General features: G+C 53.6%; 6 protein-coding genes across 6 annotated transcripts; 2 read left to right on the forward strand and 4 right to left on the reverse strand.

Moving 5' to 3' along the window:
- Positions 1–9,038: 9,038 nt before the first annotated feature.
- Positions 9,039–9,747, reverse strand: N0V89_000582 (uncharacterized protein; the record flags this gene model as incomplete). The annotated part of the gene is made up of 2 exons (XM_056209403.1): positions 9,039–9,562; positions 9,717–9,747. The coding sequence occupies 2 exons, from the start codon at positions 9,745–9,747 to the stop codon at positions 9,039–9,041; spliced, it is 555 nt and encodes a 184-aa protein (XP_056076225.1).
- A 1,547-nt stretch (positions 9,748–11,294) lies between these two features.
- Positions 11,295–12,641, forward strand: N0V89_000583 (uncharacterized protein; the record flags this gene model as incomplete). The annotated part of the gene is made up of 3 exons (XM_056209404.1): positions 11,295–11,726; positions 11,782–11,955; positions 12,006–12,641. 3 exons carry the CDS (start codon positions 11,295–11,297, stop codon positions 12,639–12,641), a joined length of 1,242 nt encoding a protein of 413 aa, XP_056076226.1.
- An 811-nt stretch (positions 12,642–13,452) lies between these two features.
- On the forward strand, positions 13,453–14,032 carry N0V89_000584 (uncharacterized protein; the record flags this gene model as incomplete). The annotated part of the gene is made up of 2 exons (XM_056209405.1): positions 13,453–13,519; positions 13,569–14,032. The coding sequence occupies 2 exons, from the start codon at positions 13,453–13,455 to the stop codon at positions 14,030–14,032; spliced, it is 531 nt and encodes a 176-aa protein (XP_056076227.1).
- Positions 14,033–14,478: 446 nt separating this feature from the next.
- Positions 14,479–15,429, reverse strand: N0V89_000585 (uncharacterized protein; the record flags this gene model as incomplete). Its single annotated transcript, XM_056209406.1, has 1 exon — positions 14,479–15,429. The coding sequence occupies one exon, from the start codon at positions 15,427–15,429 to the stop codon at positions 14,479–14,481; it is 951 nt and encodes a 316-aa protein (XP_056076228.1).
- A 759-nt stretch (positions 15,430–16,188) lies between these two features.
- N0V89_000586 (uncharacterized protein) lies at positions 16,189–16,755 on the reverse strand (the record flags this gene model as incomplete). Its single annotated transcript, XM_056209407.1, has 1 exon — positions 16,189–16,755. One exon carries the CDS (start codon positions 16,753–16,755, stop codon positions 16,189–16,191), a length of 567 nt encoding a protein of 188 aa, XP_056076229.1.
- Positions 16,756–17,768: 1,013 nt separating this feature from the next.
- On the reverse strand, positions 17,769–19,370 carry N0V89_000587 (uncharacterized protein; the record flags this gene model as incomplete). Its single annotated transcript, XM_056209408.1, has 3 exons — positions 17,769–18,461; positions 18,514–19,127; positions 19,184–19,370. The coding sequence occupies 3 exons, from the start codon at positions 19,368–19,370 to the stop codon at positions 17,769–17,771; spliced, it is 1,494 nt and encodes a 497-aa protein (XP_056076230.1).
- Positions 19,371–20,698: the final 1,328 nt, after the last annotated feature.

Below are 20,698 nucleotides of genomic sequence, written 5' to 3' on the forward strand. Positions count from 1 at the left end.
GCTCGTGAGCCAATATAAGAAAGGAGTGGAAGAATGTGGAATTTGTGGAAGAATGCGGAGAAGGGCGCCGGTTTATGGGCAGGCAGTGGGTGTGCCGCGCGTGAAAACCTGAGGCTTTGCTTCTCGCCGGGCAGAGAGATGGATGTGCGGTTAAGGCTGACTTACCTTGGTTCATATTGCAGACGCAGACGCACCAGCAGCGCTCTTAGGACGCCCGTTTTGGGCCTGATGGTCGCTGCGACTCCTTCCAGAGGCCGCCCGGGGGGAAGCGAATCTCACGCCTCAGCTCCTTCGCTCTTTGCGAATCCGATGTGCTGGGACCGCAGTCAACGGCGTCGGTTGTGGCGAGCTTCCTAGTCGCTGACGGCGCTTATGTTGCTGCTGTTGCGGGCTCAAGGTGTGCCGCCGGGCGAGCTCGTCGCGGGACGAATGCGAGTGAGGCGTGGGTGGATAAGGCCGCGGCGGTGCAGTTGCTCGTTCTGGCGCAGAGACGAGCTCTACGGACGTGTCGACTGCCGTTGTTGGTTCGCTTGAAGGGAGATCCGGGGGTTTAGCCGGTACAGTACAGGCTCAGGCACAGGAACAGGGGGTGGATAGGATCCTCGATTAGCTGCCGCTGCCTGTGATGGATGGTGGGCTGCCGAATCCGTCGAGTTTCAATGCTCGGTGGTGGATGTTCAATGCTGGAGTATGCCGCAGAGGACCCCGGCCAGCAAGCTCCGCAATGCGCGCCTCGACCAGCAGATTGGGTTCGTGATGCGCGTCGTTCGCCGTGACCACACCGACTCGTCGACAGCAGAAGATGCTGCCAGGCTTAGTCACGAGGCTGGCGCAGGGCGGTGACGGGAAATGACAAAACGACAATGGACTGCTCTCCTCGAAGCCCAAGCGTGGGGACGGCTGGTGGACCTTAAGCGTCAACGCTCTCGAGGCGACACCTCAGGCCGTCAGGTGCGCTTTGCTTCTTCCCGTCTCCACAGATCTCGAATTACGCGATGCGGACGCACAGACAGGCACTGATCTGCTAGCCGACCCCGGTTCCTGGCGGCTGCGACGTCGGTCGTGAGATGGCGGATGCTGTCGAGACTTTGCTGTGACCTGTCAGTCCCTGGCCTGGCGCAATTTGGTTGAAACTTACAAGGTTGCTCCTGCAGCTGCCCCAAAGGAACACTGTGGCGCCGACTGATTTCGAGAGTGGCTGTTTCGGCGAGCGCGCTGGCTTGTCACTTGTCGTCGAGTCGTTAGCGATCTGCGCGGAGGCCGGGTTTGCGGATCTGCTTGTCGACGTCGTCTGTATGCGCCGGCGCTGTGGTGTAGCCGATACGATGCCTCGCTTCCAAGGCTTGGTGGGAGGCTCGGTGGTGAAGGCAGGCTGGAGGGGGGGAACCAAGTAGATATGCAGCAGAAGACGAGCAGAGTATCTTGGAAGAGCGAGATGAGGACTGAGCTATATGCACTTTGCCTTTTGCTCCCAAACGGCTTAACGGCTTCCTGCTCGTAGCCTGGTTGCACAAGGCCGCCTGGACCAGGAGATCCCGTGATCTTGTTCTCGAAGATTGCTTGGTAGGGAGCCGGGAGCCCAGCACGAGAGGAAAAAAAAACAACGACCCCAGGCTGACAGGTAGGGATGGGGCAGCCACAAACGGGGAATAGATGACGGCGGAGAATTAAGCTGGAGATCAGAGATGAAGCAGGACAGAGGGCCCAGTACAAGTACAGTGTGAAGTGGGCTAGAGCACTCAGGGCTATAGATTGATACAGAATAGACAGGGAAGCTGGGGCTTGGGGGGATGTTGATCGGGTTGTTTGGCTGAAAGAAGAAGTGCCTACCAAGCTGGTAGCTTCAACGCATCTCTTGCGGTGATGGATCAAGATTCAGCCCCAGAGCAAATGGTGCGAATCGCGCGGCTCAGACCAGCGCCGTTCTCTAGCACCACGGTAGCATTGGCGAGCTGCAGCAGCGACCATTTCCCAAAGAGGCGTCTCTATATCTCCGATGTCAGGGAGAGCGGATTTGCCCCAGGGCCCGGGCTCGCATCTTTCTCGAAAGGTCGGCGGCCCACGCAGCGCGTCGCATTCCTTGCACCAGCGACCAAGGCCCGAGAGCGCAGCGGGGACCGGGCATGCAGCGCGGTGGAGAGATTGGCTCGCCTGGGCCGTCACTCTCCCGTGCAGCGACGCAGGAACATTGGCCACGACACGGCGCTCCATGGGGCGACTCGACACGGCAGCACACATCCGGCAGCCTGGGTCCGCGATGTTTCATCTGGGCCGGCACCCATGCAGCGAACAGATGATCGCGCGGCGGGCTAGCAGCGCAGAGGGGACGGCGCTGCTCGGCGGCGGCGGTGGGCGCGCCACGGGCCGCGACGTGACGAGCGACGGCGCGGGCAGCTAGCAGAGCGTTGGGCAGAGGGCCCGCGGTGAGTTATCATCGCCCGGGGAGCGCTCGAGGGGGCGGCGCTCCGTGGAGGCAGCGAGCAGCGGGGCCAGGTGAGCCGCCAGATGCAACCCTTCGCCTGGAGGTTCGAGTTAGAGGAGCTGCGCCATGATCGAAAGTCGCAGCATGGGCGGGCCCGGCAGCACGGTACGCTGCGCAACGCTCCGAAAGCAGCGCCCGCAGGTGGTGTGCGAGCAGCCAGTCGACGCGCAGCGCGGCGGCGGGGGCGTGACGGCCAGCTGCGAGGTGCCTCGGCGGGCGGCAGCCTGGCGGCGAATTGGGCGCGTGAACGCTGAGGGCCACGAAAAGCGAGCCCTTGGCCGCTCCCTTGCGTCTGGTCCGCGGTGAGAGGGGCGGGGGTTGTCGTGAGGAAGGAGCGAGTGGTGACGTGCAGCCCGCGGTTGCTCCTTCCCGCGCCAGCCCCATGCGGCCAAGCGCCCCCGCTACGCCGCCAAACCACCGTATCGCTCGAGTGAATGCCCTCGCGCGCTCACCACCACCATCGCAGTCCCTCCTTGCCTTCGACACGCGCAGGCGTGACCTCGCCGTCCCAGGCCGCCTGCCTCATGTGTCTCGCACGTTGCGGCTGCCCGCTGCCCAGCGCCCGGGGCTGCCTGACCGCTACATGGCAGAGTCGAGACGACCTCTCCAATCCGCTAATCTGCCTGCATTGCATTCCTTGCCTCGACAGAGATGCGCACCTGCGCCGCCAGCCAATCGCCCGCGCGCACCCCAAGGCTGGCGGCAGCGACCTCCACCGCTCTGCCTCCCATGCCAGCAGTCATCTGATGCCGCTCGAAACAGCATGCGAGAGCAGCCCGAGCAGGGCTGCCGCTGTCTCCCGGTGCCTCGCGCGCACTAGCAGCGCCCCCGGCACTTGCCAGCCATTTCACCGCTTCCACCGCATCTACGCACGACAGCCCGTTGGGGCAGATGAGATGGTGGCTGCGCGGGTGCCCAGGAGATCACGGCCCCTTCGAGCTGCCGCAGCGCATCATCAGGTCACAAGATACTATGCTTCTCTGCACGGAATCCGGCTTCGAGGCACACCGGCCTGCAGCCTCCCGTCCGTCCCGTGACCCTCATCCGGGGCGTCCAAACAAATGCCACTGCCCGCGAAATTCATGGCGGCCTGCAGCAGCCTCAATGTACTACGGAAAGATTAGGGACCGCAACTGCGCAGAACTCAATGTCTCAGCCCGCTCCAGATGGCTCCATGAGGCGCTATCGCATTGACGCTGTCGCATGCCCTGCTCCGGCCACTGCAGAGGAGCAGTTACACCAGCTCCACCCATTCCAGCCCCGAGATCAGAGACCTGTAGCCCCCTGAAGCGGCTGACGTGATGTTGTGGTCACTCTCGAAGAGCAACGTCTACCAACAGCGGTACGGGCCGTGACTGAGAGGTTGAGCTCATTGTGAAGTGCTTCCAGAAACCAGTTCGCCCGTCCGTCTCTTGCCTGGGACGACTAAAAGTTGACCAGTGACTCGAAGCTGCTTCTGCTCTTCCGTCCCAGCCTCTAGCTTTGTCTCGGGCAACCACTCGTTCCGTCGAGAATCATCTCTGCATATACCCTTACTACCGGCCTCCGTCAGGTTGCCCCTATCGGCCAGTGCTGATGGCAAGTAACCCGACACCATGGCCGTGCCTAAGTCGATCAGACATAGATCAATTAGACTCTCGAATCCTGTTTCCCCACTCTCGAGGCATACAAGATGATGGACTATTGACCATTCGATCACTTGCAGCATCGAACAGCACTACTGCTGCCAGACATCGGTGGCGGCTGTCAGCTGGCGATCATACCACTCGGCATGACCAGCACAATTATCTCGGTTCACGAACTCCTTAATCCCAAGGCCACCGTTACCAGCTTCTCAATGTCCGGGAGACGTGCGATAGGGACAATGGATGAACACTGGTCAGCGTGGGCGCCGCGCAAGCCTCCTGCACGACCTGCCATTTGCGACATGTATACTCGCACAGCCGATCTGGTGAAACTGTTGAATCTTCCACCCCACACTAAAGCAGTGGAAGGCCTTTGATGTCTTTGAGGCATTCTACTTCGTGGAATTATTGGCGAGTGCTTAGCTCGACAGCACTGGCTGCCATGTCAGACACGTCTCATGGCATTTTTGAGGGATCTGTGGTCGTGATGCGCTCCAGTTCGTATCCTCGTCCTGTACGGCGCTCTAAACGCATGTCGCTGAAGGCCAGCCTCGGATTTTCACGTTTTCTTTGATCAACCTGCCTTTCATTTTTCCTCCTTTGTGAATCTCGGTACCGAAACAACAGTGTAGTACAGCGCGGCCGATGACATCCGAATAATTTCTGGACAGATTGGTTCGTCACGCAGCTCGTACCACGGATCGCCCACCAACCATGTCAGGCATCACGCTACCCATATACCTAACCTAACAAAGGAGTTAGCGAAGAGCTCGACGTCCTTTGTTCATGCACTTCACTCTCACAAGACGCCTTCTTATCGGCGCCGAAGGTACTCAACATGACCGTACCTGTCCTGTCATACTGACCAAAATCTCGGCAAGAGTTTCTCCTATGTGTGGCTCGCTTGTTCGAGGCTCACTCGTGCGTTGAACACCTCGTGCCTTACCTTTAACCATCGCGTGCAACTGAACTTATGCAAATGGCCCCTCGGCTGTGCACTCGGCGGCTTCCCGAGAAGAGCGGACACAATGTTGGCGTTGTAGAACCAGCGGCCGCTCTGTTCAGGTCATGAACGATTGGTCCGTGCGATCGTAGAAGACGCAAACTTCAAAGATATTCCACAGCACAAGTTCCCGCTGGCCGGTTCTGGTCAAGCAGGTTACAAGTTTGTTTCAGGCGTTAGATGGAGGAACATTCCTATTACAGGATTTTGCTCAAGCTCTCTAGTGGTTCTCTGTCGGGTGTACAGCACGAGCGTCGTCACAAGCTACGCCCATCGCCTATTAGAATGGCACAAACCTGCAGGACATAATGTGGGGACAGGCAATCAACAACGCCACAGTTCCGCAACATGCAGGTGCCGTATTGATTCAAAGCGCCATTATGGTTTGCCTCTGCCGGCAAGCGTATGGACAACGGCTGATCTCAGAATCCTTCTGCGTCGTCAACTTCTGTCGAGGTCAATGCTCTCATCACCACTTTGCCGCTTATTATTCGGGGTCCAATTATTTGCTCTATCAACAAGATATGAACGGTGCGCGCTATGACCGCCCATGAGCGCTGCATAATATTTGTGGTTCGTGTCAGCTGGGCACGGCAGTCTGCGCTAGAGCGAGGCTGTGGTGAGCTGTTGTTCACTTTCGCGCTGGCTGGGCGAACCACCATTCTTACCTAAGATAGACTCACGATCCCATTGCTAATACCTATCAGGCGATTTATTTCTCATGAGCAATCTTTCGACACCTCGTTGAGTGGTCCGTTTGGATCACAATGTCCCTCGCGAACAATCAATTGGAGGCTTTTCCAAGCGCGTTCGACTAGCACTGCTCAAAGAGAGATCCGCGCTCGAGCACCGCACTTCACGACCAATCACTTATCGAAAGTCTAGATTGGAGTGATCCCGTGGAGCCCCTTGATGCCTGAATCGCCTCGATATCAGAAACTTGACAAGCGTCTGCCAGGGCTTGGATATCTCCACAATGAAGCTCGAATCATTCCTTCACGGCGTGTTGCAAATTGTTCTCAACAACCGGCAACCACTGCCCTCCCGCAATGCTGACTAGAACCCGCCAATCAACAATGAAGCCTACAGTTTCGCGGAGACTCCAACATCGGAGCGAATGCCCAGTCTCCACCCGGTGGCCACGATCAAACAGTCTGCAATATGGCCCGGCCACGACCACAATATGACCGCATGACACTTGATTTCTCGTAGCACGGCTTAGAACCTCTCCACCGCGCCTCACTTCGACCTGATGAGTCCGATGGCTGACTGCAAGGCTCGTGCTCGTTGACCGGTGTCGTGTCTTGCTTGCCCTAGCGCAGTAAAGCTGCAGGGTCGGAAGATCCTCTGTCGGGCGGCAATGGCGCTGCTTGCCCAGCCTTTGTTGTCGGAGAAAAAATGGAATGATGAGCCCAGGGTTCCGCGCGGTGGGTGCGCGCTTGGGCTATTTGGGTAGGTCGTTGGGTGAGTGAGGAGAGTAGTGTGACGAGACGGGCGAGGTGTGGAATCTCAGGGTTCGAGGGGGCCCCGTGGTTGAGGGGGAATGTCTGGAGCTCAGGTTCCTTTCCGGCTGGATGTATGGAGGAGGCCGTTCTTGTCACGAGTATGAATAGGTGTGAGTTTAGTAGACAATAGAACTGAGTCGGCCTGGTAAGCGCTTATTTACTGTGTGATGCGGTTTCGAGGTTGCAAGTGCCCCTCGTTGCGTGCGAGGTTGGACGCGCGACGGAGGCGCGGAAGTCGCGAGACGGTGCTTGAGACATTGTCAACAGCAACTATCATGAACCTTTGTTCATATAAGATTATAGATATCCTCATTGAATAGACTTCTTCTGTGCCTCTCACCGAGCCGCTGGGATGTCGTTTCCTCATTGTGCGTGCCCTTTCGACCGCTTCTCGTCCACCACTCCCTGACGCGATTCCAAATCACTCTCCTATTCTGCACCTCATGCTGCAAGAGCAACCCGGGTACTGATTAAGCGGATGTTCTCATGATCTTGACTCACTTCTACCCAGAAACGCTCTCGTCGTTCGAAAGGAGCATACACCCGCACTTCCAGCGCCCAGACGTCACAGACAAACGCCGATACGTGAATCAAAACGTCTTCGAAACCTTCATACATTGCCCTTAATCAAGAGCACGGCGGCGGAGTGACAGCCCACAGAGAAGGATTGGATACGGTGATAATGTTGCGAAGCGGAGATCAAGATGAGCCGCGTGGGGGGGAGAAGATCTTTTTGCATTGATCATGTCCTCGTGCAAAACGAAGTCAACATAGTCGAGATTGCCTGGTGGGTTTGGAAGAAGGTCAGGATGGTAAATGATCAACAGAAGGGAGGGGTCTTATGCTGTGATGTTGGCAGTGCGCGATTGTTTGGCCCTGGATGGGTTGAGGAAAACGAAGGTGCCTGGAAGTGGAACCTTGAAGCGGGCTGGAGACACAAACCCATTCAGATTGAGCTTAGGATATTGCGCATCAAGATGGATAGATTGTAAGGCGCGTAATTGTATGCGTTGCCCTTCTTCTAGGTTGTTTTGGACTCTGGGCTTTGGTCAGACCAGCCGGGCAATGGCAGATGAAGGATGAGAGACGTATAACAACAAGGAGTGTCCTATTTCCGCTCGCAAACTTGTACAAGTGGTGTTGCATAATTTCATGAGGGGTTTCACCCATCCCACACGTACAAGTCTTCTCCTTATACTAGAGTCTCCCGACTCTTACCATCGGTCGTTCCGTGCAAAGAAGGCATCGACATGCACATAAAATGCTGTTCGGGAGAAAACGTATGCACCTAGATCCGATGGGCTGATATTCTACAATTGTTGTTAAAGGTTAAACCGTTGGTAAGCTGGAGTAGGGCGAGAATCTACCCATGCCTGGGCTCTATAGCCCTCTTCAGATTTCTTTCCCACTTCGACTCCATATCAATCTCTCACTCGTTTGCCGAATCACGCGCTGTTGCGTCTCGATATCTATCCTATCGCCTCTGCTTACCTTTCCATCCCCGGGCTGCTGCTGCTTCACAAGGTCCGATAGCTGCTCACTATGGCCTTCCTCACAGTTAACCAGCAGTACGATTTCACCTTCTGCTCAAATGCAAGACATACCCACACCGGTTGACCCTTTCTGACTAGACCGCAATAGCATGCCAAAGGCTGAATTCACTTGCCTGGGTGGGTACTTTCGTAGATGGAACGATGGTGATACTTACTGGTGCTATCACTGAAGGCGTGTTTTGCTGAATAGTATACCTAGGGCAACCGTGACAAGGATTCATACAAGAATCTCGAAGCGCTGACCTCTCCAATATGTTGTAGATGCTACTTCCGAAAGTACCAGATATTCTGTAGTGGAATGGACGCAAGGATCAGCCAAATTTAACATCCCATGCGGTGGAATCACCGATGAATTGACTTATGGTAGGCTTTTTGCAAGGACGCTGATATCAAACCGATCCGCAAGCTATGTCCGAATACAAGGAGGTTATGCATGACACATCTAAGTATCGTTCGTTGCTGACATCGGTGGGTGCTTCAAGCTCTTTCTGGCACTGTCGAATACTCTGGAAGCTGCACTTCGATCATATTTGGGCAACTGAGTGTATCGCTGAGAAATTTATGTGGAAGTGCATATGAAAGTGTAGAGATCACTGAATATGTAGAGTCGATCAGGTGTCAACAGTAATTAGGAACATGTGGTCTTGTAGTTCAGGCAATAGAGGTGCATTTTATAGCCATGGAAAGAATAGTAATGAACTCGTTCTCACGGCGCGGCCTGCGTTCGAAACCTCCTATTCCTACTGTGTGCTGATTATCCCTTGTACGATGATCGGGCGTTTGCTCGGACATATTGAAGTGCCCATTAGAACACCTCGATTTGTGCAATGGTTATTGATTTCCATTGAAAATCTGTCTGCGGCATCACCATCATTTCTTCGATCCAGCCATAATCAACTCTCCAATTCTCTCCATCGCCGCCCCGTCCACAAACTCCACCGCCTTCTCCACCCTTTTCCCACCCTCCTCCATCCACAACCACCAAACCAGATCGTTTTCCACCGGCTCTTCAGCCCCGTAGGGCTTCATAAAGTAACTCACTCTGACAACACACATCTTCCTCGTCTCGTCAACCACAATATCCGAGATGCGCGCATTCCAGGTATCGAGCTTGGGAACCATCTTGTTTACGTGAGTGAGAAAGCCATCGACGCTGAGTTCACCTTGGAGTGCGGGCTTGGTGGAGACAAGAACGTTATGGCCGAAGGAGTGTATGAAGTTGGTTGAACGGATTGCGCGGACGCGATTCAGGTTCATGCGTGTAGGCTGGGAGTCGTCGCGATCTTGGCAGTGAATGAATTCTGTGGCCGTTGCAAGGAGGATTTGGTAGATCTGGCTAGCATTGGAAGGAGCTTCTGGGTCGGAGGCGGTCATTTTTAGAGCAATCTCGTGATCTGGGCTCTCGAGTAGCGGTCGAACGCCGATCGATTAGTGCCAGCAGAGTCGATCCAGAGCCTCGAATCTAGAATTGAGGGGACTTGTGCGGTTGTTTGATGAGCGCGATGGGTGTGGGAGATTATTTTCGACGACACAGCAAGCTTCTTGTACTATGGAGCATTGCGTTGTTCGGACACGGCATTACGATAGTAAAGAGCGACCCAGTGATTTTGTCGTGCGTTCCGGTCCAATCGGCACGCAGTATTTGGGATGCGCCTCCTTACGGCGTCATGTGCATTTCTGTGTGATACCCTTGGCGGAATCGCGCCACGTTTTTGCGACACTGTAGCACTCGGAGACCCAAGGCCGTGATACCAGTCCGATTATGGGATAAGAATGCCGTTCAAGATCGTTGCAAAATCCCAGCAACTTTGGGATCCTGTACAGCATCAAACATGCAGTGTACGAGCACAATGCCCAGATATTTGCACAAAGGCGCTTCTTATACAATTCTGCGGCGTCCTGGGGCCAATGAGTACAACTATTCGCACCAAGAACGACGCTGCAGGGCTGAGTAAGAACGAAAGGAGAAGTTGATTGCAGCGCGGCTGGGTTTACGGAAGTCGCGAGCAGCGACCGATAGCGCTATGCAACAGTTTGCCGAGCATATGACGTTTGACATTTCAAAGGAACGATCGAGGCTCGTACTCTCGATGAAGTGGCAGTGGTCTTCAACAGAAGATCATGTGTCTGTCCATGAGTGTCTTTCTCATTGCGGCGTTTTGCCCCGTAGGCATCGCCCTTCACCAATGACAGGCAATTAAAATGGACTCTTCCTAAAGAGGTTGAGCTATAGATCAGATCCTTCACGCGTACTCCGAAGCTCGACTGTACTTTGGCTTGTAGATGTTTAGGCGCTCTACAATAGATTATGCGTAATTTTGATCGCGCGTGTATTTACAAGGCTTTACCGTGCGACACGGAGGATATCTATTCGATAGAAGTTGGAGCGGATTTCTAGTGGCTAGGACAAATTATGATGCTCCGGCGTGCTTCCTCGATCGGATGCAGTGCAAAAATGAGCATACTTGGGTACATTTGTACACTAAAAAGCATCTTGCAAGATGCTACCTCGGCTTGTTCATGCTGAGCCTTTCTTGGCCGCACGCAATCCAAGAATCTGTCCTGGTGCTCTTGATATGATCTTTCCAATCTTAGTAATGTTTTATTGTGGGTTCAACGTATTATCAAGTGGTTATCGCATACTATCTTGTTTCGAGTGAAAGCGCGGAAATTTCAGTTGAACATCTGCACACTTTGAGGCTACCCCGCAAGACCTCTTGCAAGTAATTCCTCCAATATCGACAGCCAAGGTTATCCCCACAATCTAAAAGAGGTTATTCGCCAAATCGTTGTGCATATTAGCCGATCGGTTTAGTCAATCCCCGCGACTCTCTTGACAGCCGGGCATCGGCACATTCGACAAAAAGGGCCTTTTCGCGGCACTTGTCCTTCCAGCAGTAGCGCTACTCGTCATGGGGTGTTTATTGTCGCGTGGACCATAACAGGGGCCTCAAATGTCCGTCAATCAATTCCAGGAACAACGGAGTGACCGCCGCGGCGATGCCCGGTTTGCATTCTATTCTAGATTAGCATCTGAATAGCATTTGTTACCTCAGATTTATAAAGGGTAGATCATGTCGGCTCAACCTGACGCTGTGGAAAGTAAAATCTTGCGCTCTTGAAAACATGCGTTCCCTTCAATTACTCTTCGCGGCCGCTGTGGCGCTTCCAGCAGTCTTAGCAGCTGCTCTCCCCTCAGTTTCTGCACTCGCTCTCAATACCCCATTCAAGACCAACAAACAATGGATACAGGACTCCACAGGCAAGAACTTCACCTATGTTGGTGTCAATTGGCCAGGTGCCGCCGACGTGATGATCCCGGAGGGTCTGCAGTACGCTTCAATTGAATCGATAGTGTCCAAGATCAAGAGCCTCAAGATGAACGTCGTGCGACTGACCTTCGCAATCGAAATGATTGATAACATCAAGGACAACGGGGGCGATGTTACTATCCAGAATGCGTTCAATAAGGCTCTCGGGACAACGAATGGACCGAAGGTATACCAGCAGGTTCTTGAGAACAACCCGCAATTCAACGAGAAAACGACCAGAATCCAGGTAGATATACATGCCTATGGGTCTTGCTGCCTCCTTGACTTATTGATTTTCATAGGTTTTCGATGCTGTCGCGGCCGAGTTGAACAAGCAAGGCATCTACGTCCATTTGGACAATCATATGTCGAAGGGTGCATGGTGCTGCGGTAGTGGAGACGGAAACACCTGGTTCGGAGACACCTACTTCAACGTCAACAACTGGAAGCGGGGTTTACAGTACATGGCGGATCATGCGAGTCCGCCAACACGCTAGTGATGACGAAGCGCTGACAACTACCACAGGGCAAGTCATGGCCAAACCTCATATCCATTGGTCTTCGCAACGAACTTCGAAGCGGAGCCACGAATGGTCTTCCGTACAATTGGGCGACCTGGTACGACCAAGTGATCCCAGCCGCCGACCTCGTGAACCAAGCCAACCCAAACATCCTCATCTTTCTCTCTGGTCTTGACTACGACACCAAATTGGAGCCCATCGCGACCGGCGCAGATCTGGGCAGCGGCAAGAAGTTCTTGCTGACGAACTTCAAATACGCCAACAAACTGGTCCTCGAGCTGCACAACTACCAGAATGATGCCACAGATTGTGGAAGCATGGAGAGCGGCCTGTGGAACAATGGTTTCAGAGCCACAGGCACGATTGCCGCAAATATAATGCCTGTAGTGCTCACTGAATTTGGGTTCTCGCAGGCGGGCACCGACTACACCAAGACGTACGCGACGTGCATTAAGAAATTGATGCCACAATGGAAGACAGGATGGATCGTATGGGTACTCTCCGGAAGCTATTATATTCGATCTGGCACACAAGATTACGAGGAGACTTGGGGATTGCTCAATCACAATTGGTCCGGTTGGCGAAACACAGCCGCGATAAGTGCGCTCCAGGGAATGATTGACGCGTCTTTGAAGGGATGAAATACTTTCTAGAGGGTTTCGTAGGCAACAATGTTAACTTCGTGAGCGAAAGTGCTGACGCAAGTCACGCTTTTGAGAAGTGGCGCTTGTGGACATGTCGCTTCAAGCTTCGAACTTAGCAGCAAATGGTCACTTCCGACCGTAAATCCTCCGTGAAACCGTGAAACGGGAATATCCACAGATGCAAAAACATGTTTGAACTTCTCCGCTGTTGCTTTCACCAAGAATATTTGATCGACACCCCCTTGCTTCGCACTGCCCGGACGTCTCAGTCACGTGACTATTCTTCCAGCCATCGCGTGTTCATGGTATCCAAGTACTCGAAGCCAACTCGTCTTTTCATCTCCGCGCATTAAAAAAAATGCTTCTCGTGAGCATCGTCTATCTCTCAACACTGTCACAAGCGCATGTGAATGTTATCCTTAATCAAGCTGAGTTAGCGTCTTCCCGAATTAGGTCATGATGTAATCCGCTACACTACCCGCTCATGATCTCTCAGCTGTGATCCACTTTGAAACTAGGCCTGCATATCCCTCAGGAACCCGAAGGTAGTGCCCCGGATTTTCGAATGGGGAACCGAGAGTCGGGCGTCCGTGGCGTGAGAGGCACGGTTGCGGCCTCTCGGAGGTGTAAATGAGCTGAGCTCAGGTTCGCAGCTCCAATTCTCCGATCGGAGCAAGCTCCTCGGGAACCCTGGGCGTTCGCATTAATGTTGTTTGTTTGGCCTGCTGCTGGTACTTGATCAAGCTTTCCATTTCACTTTTTTGGGTACTTCTTCGACAGCGAACTTTGATTCTTCAATATCATTCCCATGACTGACAACTACATCGTCAAGACCGTAGCAGGCACCTGCGTCGGCTTTTCCTTTATTCTCGTCGGTACGTAATATTAAGAGGCTGCTGTGGTTTCTTTATTGACTTTGAACAGGGAATGCAATCACCCAGTCATTCATGACCGTGCCAGCCCTTCTGGTCGACTTTCCCAAGCCAGGCACACCAGACCATACCGCGCGTGCACGTCTTCTTGGACGGCAGTGGCCCCTCTGCTGGTCGGTCGGCAACCAGTTCTTCCGCCCTATCTCCACCCTCGGCTTCCTTGGGTACGCCTACGCAGGCTACGCAGTATACAAGGAGTACAAGGATCACGTTGTCGCGAAAGGCGACTGGAAGATGTTCGCTGTGGCGGCCATCCTGCATCTCACGACTATTGTACACTCAGCGGTCAACATGCAGCCGTTGAATGACAAGTTGGAGGCGCTTGCCGATAGAACGAGCGAGAAGGAGTTGGGCGAGGCGGAGGGCATTGCCAGGAAGTGGGGTAGTTGGAACAGGGTCAGGCTCGTTACGCCTCTGATCGCAGGAAGTTTGGCGTTGTTCCAGCTTGCTCAGTAGATGTGATATGCTTGGACACCATTTATTACAATGGGAAACTGGACCGGAGCGAAGCATGTTGGGAACTAATAGAATTTAATAAGCATCCATGTTCGTCAATATGAGTGTACGTTAGACGTGTATCAATGAGCGAATGTAAAGCTGAGCTGTTACCGGGCACAGGTTACATGCATAATCACTTCTCTGCACGCTCCGTCGTAACGGCAATATTCTGTAGGCTTTATTGTCCGGCAGATATCCTCAAGATCTTTACGAGCCTCGGGTTGGAACTCTTGTGACTCGGCATTTTTGGACGAAGCTCATGTGGAATATACTGAAAAAGCTGAATTCCGATAGTAGACTTTGGCTTCGTACATTATCTACTGATTAGTCCCACTTTCTGTAACGAGCACGCCTCAACGCCATCGTCATCAAATCGCATGCAAATCAATCTCTCTACTCAACATCTACTGCGTCTTCCAACCGCTCCTCTCCCGCAGCCACCTTTCGAAACCGCACAGCTGCGGCTCCTCCTTCTTCAACTTAGCGATGTCCGCTCCGTATCCATCAGTTGCGAACCAAGTAATCATGACGTTCAGCTCTCCAACAGCCCACATAAGCGCACTGCCAAGGAAGCCGTACGTTGCAATATTCGATGATCCAGTGACGCGCTCGAAACATCCAGCCATCTCGTCCAGAGTCAACTCATCGCCGGCAAGAGCCTCGGCTCGCGAGTTCCAGCCTTGAGGATCGCGGAATGCCTTGGCGGCAAAGAGCCCAATATCTTCAGTAGAGACCCACTGCAGCGGCTTTCCCTGTAGAGTATCTCGGAGAGCTGCGAGGAAGACCTTGGTCTTGAAGCCCGGCTCGAGGTTGTCCATGAAAGCGACTGGGCGAAGAATAGTCCATCCCATGTTCTCGCCCTTCTGTCCAGCCTTCTCGAGTAAGTGGTTTTCGATCTGGAACTTGGATTTGAAATGTGGGATTGGTGTCTCGTTCTCGAAGCTCTTCGCATTGCCTCCACGATCGACGGAGGAATAAACGAAGTGCGTGACACCGTGGGCCACAGACTCGTCGACCAATGCCTTGCCTTGATTGATCTCGCCCTCGAAAGTGACGCCTGGACCCAGCGAGATCTGCACAGAGTACACACCCCAGATGTTGCTCGGCTTTCCGGCGCTCTTCAGTGTGTTCTGTGCAGATTGGAACATGTCGGGTACATCGTTTAGGTCGCCTTGAACGAGGAGGACATCGGGAAAGCGCTTGATAATTTTCTGGGCGCTGGCGGAAGCGGTGTTGCGAGTCACGGCAAGGAGGACAAATTGAGACGATGACGGGTGCGAGGCAAGTTGCTCGAGGACAGCGCCGCCCTGTTTACCTGTTGCGCCAGTAACGAGGATTGGTTTCGTGGAAGCCATGATTGACGTCTGAAGGGTGGGAGAATGAGATGAAAGGCGGTCAAGTGGAAAATATGCCTGTAGACAGGTGGAAGTTAAGGTGAAGATGAGATAGCTCGAGTGGTAATTCACTGCTAGCACCGGGCCCGGACCCCCGTTTTCCGCCAGACAGGTACGGGCGTGCAGTATCGCCGGGAAGCTACGGCCATGGCCAGACAGCCCGCTTGAGGTAAGATAGCGCTGTCGTCATTACAGAACCGGTCCACTGTGATCCAATTCAGCCAATTACATGGTTCCCGTACGACTTGCGCTTGCTGCCACCACCGCACCGGCGTTGCCGAGCACGCGACTTGTACGGCATCGGAGCTCTCCATTCTCCCCTCACCCTGGGCCGACCTCCGATGCCACTAAGGGCTTCCCGTGACAATCACGAGTATGCCCTTGTTATCGAGGTTCGCGAGTTGAAACGTTGAGGCGTAGAATCGCACTGTTGTGTAATTTTGAGCAGACAGTCGAGAATGGATGCAGGTTGAGATCTGCCTAGACGTCCGCGGAGGCACTAGTGATAGATTTCCTTTTTCGTCTACAGTGGGACGAGATGTACCCCAGGATAAGACTACTGTGGCGCATATAGCACAGATACCAGACCGCATGTGTACGGTATCGGACCCCAACTTCTTCGCTTGCCAGCCGCAATTGCGCACGGCTTAAATGCAAATTCTTGCCTTGGAAAGCGAGACGACAGCAATATCCAATGCCCACGATCAATGTCCTGCCAGATCACTTGCTCAGGATCCCACTCAATCTGTGCTGCAGCTCCTGTGCCTTCGCGCTGTTCACAAACTCCTTCAATTCGGTTATCTTGGTGCCGTCCGGGGTCATCTTCACAAAGAGAACACATTCTGTCCACCACTCGGTGATACCATTATCAATGAGTACTTTTCCCTTCTCGCTAGCAGCAACCCTACCACCCATCCTGCAATGCGCAATGACCGTGTTCGTCTCCCGCGAGAAGTGCACCTCTCCATGCGGTGCCATTTTGAAATCCTCAAACAGCGAGAAGATCATGACAGCATGTTGTTGAAAATTATCAAGACTTCGGGGAGGAAGGTTGAGAGATAACGGCAGAACTGTGTGCGAGAAGTCTTTGGATGCGTTCGCGCCGAGGGCTGCGGGTCGCAGGGTCGTATATGCTTTGAGGAGCTTGCGGAAGGTTTGCAGGTGAGCCGTTTCTTCCTGAGGCTTGTCGCCGCGCAGATAGTAGACTGTTGGGACGAGGACTGCGAGCGCCGTGAGTGTCGCTGTTGCGAGCCGTAGCTCGGAATTCGAGATGTGGAGGTTGGACATTGTCTGTGATAAAGTGGTATCTTTGCTTCTACCGACTTCGTATCTCGGTCGTAGAGCAAAGAGCAAGGACGTGCTTTCTTCAGCTCCGAGTGTCAAGCAAGAGTTCTCGATAGCTCTAACAAGTGGTGCAGGGTTCAGCACGTGTTTGCAGACTCCCCGGGGCCCCGGCGCTGTTGATACCGGCGCAGGAGAAGCACGCAGCCACTCGCCTCGGTGACGACGATGCCGATTCGAGCAAACGGTACTCCTCCGAAGTCCGCCTGTCTCCAAATGCAGCATCGTCATCGAAATAGCGTAGCTCTTTCCTCGCACCATCATCCCCAGCCTCCGACCTTTTCCCTGTCATCTCACCGATGCCCACTTCATCACTCAGCCCCCGATAACGGCAGTGCTGAGCTTGCATATCCGCACTGCGCCATCCTCACAGCATCCTGGGTATGCTCACACCCCCTTATTGTGTTGACACGCATACCCGTTGGAGAGCCGTAAGCAAAAACTCTTGGATCTGTACCTCGCATATCGCGAGCTTGTCCACTAGCGTACCACATATTGCGCGGGAGTCCGTCGGCATATCGGAGGCTGAAGGTGCGAGACAATGACGTCTACACTTCACTTTCGATGTGACACTGCATCTATCCACGATAACGCATTTGCAAGCTCACATCAATGCAGAAAAACCGAGAGATGAGAATTCGACATCTCTCACGCGTTGCTCGGGGCTTTTGTGAAGTTGACCGGGAATTTCAAGCACCAGATCCGCTTGGCTGCTGCCACTGCCTCGCGCCGACACAGCATGGGAATGCAATGCGCACATCTCGAAGACAGATACTCTGATAGTGCAAAGTTGGTTAACTATCTGTAAAGAAACCGGAAGGTGAATAATTTGGACGTGTAGACAGATCATCGCTTTCGGTGGATTAATGCCATTATGCACATGGAAGGAGACAACACCGTATTTAGAATGCCCGCGAAGACAGCGACAACAAGAACAACAATTGAGCCGCAACGGCCATCTACTCCCAGTCACCCGGGCCCAGGTCAATCGGCTTTCCTGCCCTCATGTCCTCCATAATCTTCTCAATGGTCCATGGTACATACTTGTAACCCTTGGGATAGTTCGGCTCGAAGCTTGTCTCATCCTCCATCTTAATGCCCTTCTTCATGCTGGCAGCAGCCTTGTCATAGTTCTCGTAGGCATATGCTTCCGGGTCGTGAGACCACACCCATTTGGGTAGCTTGGGTGCAGCGCGGCGCGGGTCGAGTTTGACCTTGTCCCAGTCGGTGTCCTGGAGAAGCTCGGCGTTGGAGAAGCCCAGCTTCTGTGCGCACGAGTTTCGGATGAACCTGAAGCGAATGTGTGTGCGCACCGACTGTGGAATCTTCTCTCGACCACCGATTTGTAGGCAAGATGCTATTGAGACGGCATCCTCGATGGCCTGGGTGGCTCCGTTACCCGAGGCGGGGAGATAGGAATGTGCAGCGTCGCCAATCTGGATAACGCGGGCTCCAGGCGAGGTCCAGGTGGGCTGAGGGTTACGCCACAGAAGCTCGAAGTTAACAATGGTGTCTGGGGGTGTGACCTTGACGAGATCTTTGAAGATGGGTGCCCATTTGTTCACCTCCATACCAGGCATCTCGTCCATGCCCTGCAGCACTTCCTCGGCATCGATGGTGTTGCTCCAACTTTCCTTCTCGGACCCAGTAACCTGCAACTGTAAGCACTCACTCTAGGTAGGATTTTGGATCTTGCCTGCTCACATCGTGGTTCATGATCCAGACCATGACATCCTCACGCGTCAGGGTCAATGCGTACGTCGAAGGCCCCAGCCATGTCCTTACGATTGGCTCCTTGTTGGGCATCATCTTGAAGGCTTCCTTAACCTCTAGGTTCTTGTCCAAATGCTCAATCGGAAACGCTGCGCGCCACATGGCTCTACCTGACGGCTTTGCGCGGACCTGTCCGCCCACTAATTTTTGGCTCTTGGATCCGACACCATCAGCCGCGATAACAACATCGGCTTCATACGATGTGCCATCGTCGGTCACGCAGCCAGCCTTGCCAGTCTTTTCGTTCTCGAAATAATCTACAATCTTGCGGTTGAACTCTACACTCACACCGTGTCTCTCTACTGCGCTTACAAACATCTTGTAAACAAGCGGGCGCATCTGAAACTCGCCCGGCGGCGTATCAGGGTCAAGGCCCTGAGCGCGCAAACGGTCTGCGACCTTCTTTGGTGTGATGATGACCTCGCCGCTGTGCTTAAATGTCTCGATCCACGCATTGTGCAGTGAGATATCGTGATACTCCTTCAACAAATCCGGCCAGTGTTTGAGGAAACGCGTCGCACTAAGGCCCATAAAATACATATCACCTAAGAACTGCGTAAGTGCGTTGTATCAAGCTGACTGTGTGCGCCAAAGAACTAACCATTTGTGTTGATGCTGTCACTCTTCTCTAGAACGCGAACGTTATGTCCCTTTCTAATACATTCGAGGGCGGCGACGAGACCTGCCAGGCCGGTTCCGATGATCAAGACGTCTATCCCACTTGGTTCGTATGAACCAAGCGGTCTCGCCTCCATCGCGGAATCGCGAGAAGTAAGCGCGTGAGGCATGTTGAATGTGTAGAGTGTTGTTGCAAAAAGAAAAAAACGCGAAGGTGTATAGTGTTAGTGATCACTCTGGCAAGTGCTGCCAAGTGTCTTTATACTACTGGGCCAGCCAGTCCATTGACTAGAGTTTATGTATGTGATCATAGTCGTGAGCGTTGGTCGAGGGTGCTCCGCCAGGTGGCGTAGTTTCTGCCGGCGGGCTTCCGAATGCCGACCGCTGACAGCCTTCGAAAAACAGAAGTGTATACTTCGCACGAAAATCGCTTCCCCTGCCACCAATTGCCGCGGATGCATCTAGGGTGCATATATCTCCCTTTAGGGCAGTGATGCGAAGAGGAAAGGATATGACGGCGATGTGTATGCTAGCGCAGCGCTAAGCGGAAGCGAGCTCATGTATGGCTGTCAATGACGGTTAAGCGTGGACTTCATGGTTCCCCACAAACTCCGAAGCTAAGCAAGACGCGGGACGGGTACACTAGGGCCCAGATACTGCAATCTTCCGCGTAGAGCCTAGTCAGTAGTGTTGAGGTTGGCTGAACTTAGCTTAGCAGTGCCACAACAGCGCCTGAGAAAAAGGTCTTACCGTAGGAATCATGGGCTGAGACAGCATCGAGCCAGATCGATCGCCCTTCCCGATGTGAACCTCACCGCGTTGATCATGCTTTCAACCTTCCTTCGCAAGCCAACGCGGCTGTACCAGTACCAGGGGCAACCGCGGATACAACAACTATGCTCATGGCAACACGTTGAAGCAAGGGTTGATCCAGAGCAAGATGATCGGTGCGGATGTCTTTGTTGCCGCGCCGATGGCGAAGTACCCAAGGCTGTGGTCCTGCATTGAAGACCACACAACCGAATCGATGGCTGTCAGCCACACAACGTGGCTCGGAATCCAGCGAATTTTGGACTGATGCTTTAGCTCTTGGATACCTCAGCTTCTGTTATCGCTGTTGCCTGGGCTTCTTTGCTTTTTTCTGTAGATTGACCACAGTGATTCAAAGGCCCTTACATCCGTCGCTAAGACTCATCCCCCGGGGCGTACCTTCGAATAATTACGCCCCAGGAAGGCGGTGGAGACGAAAATCTCACTCGATACAGCTCAAACTTCGTAGAGACTGCAGTCGGTGCTTCGAAGATGTGGTTCATGAGCGCGGGAGAGTGTTCGTTTATCGGTCTCTCTTGCAGAGCTGAGGACATGTCATGGTCGGTGCCGTTTAGTACCGATATTGACGTGAGCATTTAGTGGAACACACATGTGCTAGATCACCATCAGCGAACCCGACTGGATGGTGCTCATGGCATCTTGTTCCGGCCCACGGTCCGAAACCTCG

This window comes from Didymosphaeria variabile (genome assembly GCF_027946475.1).
Source record: "Didymosphaeria variabile strain IMI 356815 chromosome Unknown scaffold_1, whole genome shotgun sequence".
NCBI classification, from domain to species: Eukaryota; Fungi; Ascomycota; class Dothideomycetes; order Pleosporales; family Didymosphaeriaceae; genus Didymosphaeria; species Didymosphaeria variabile.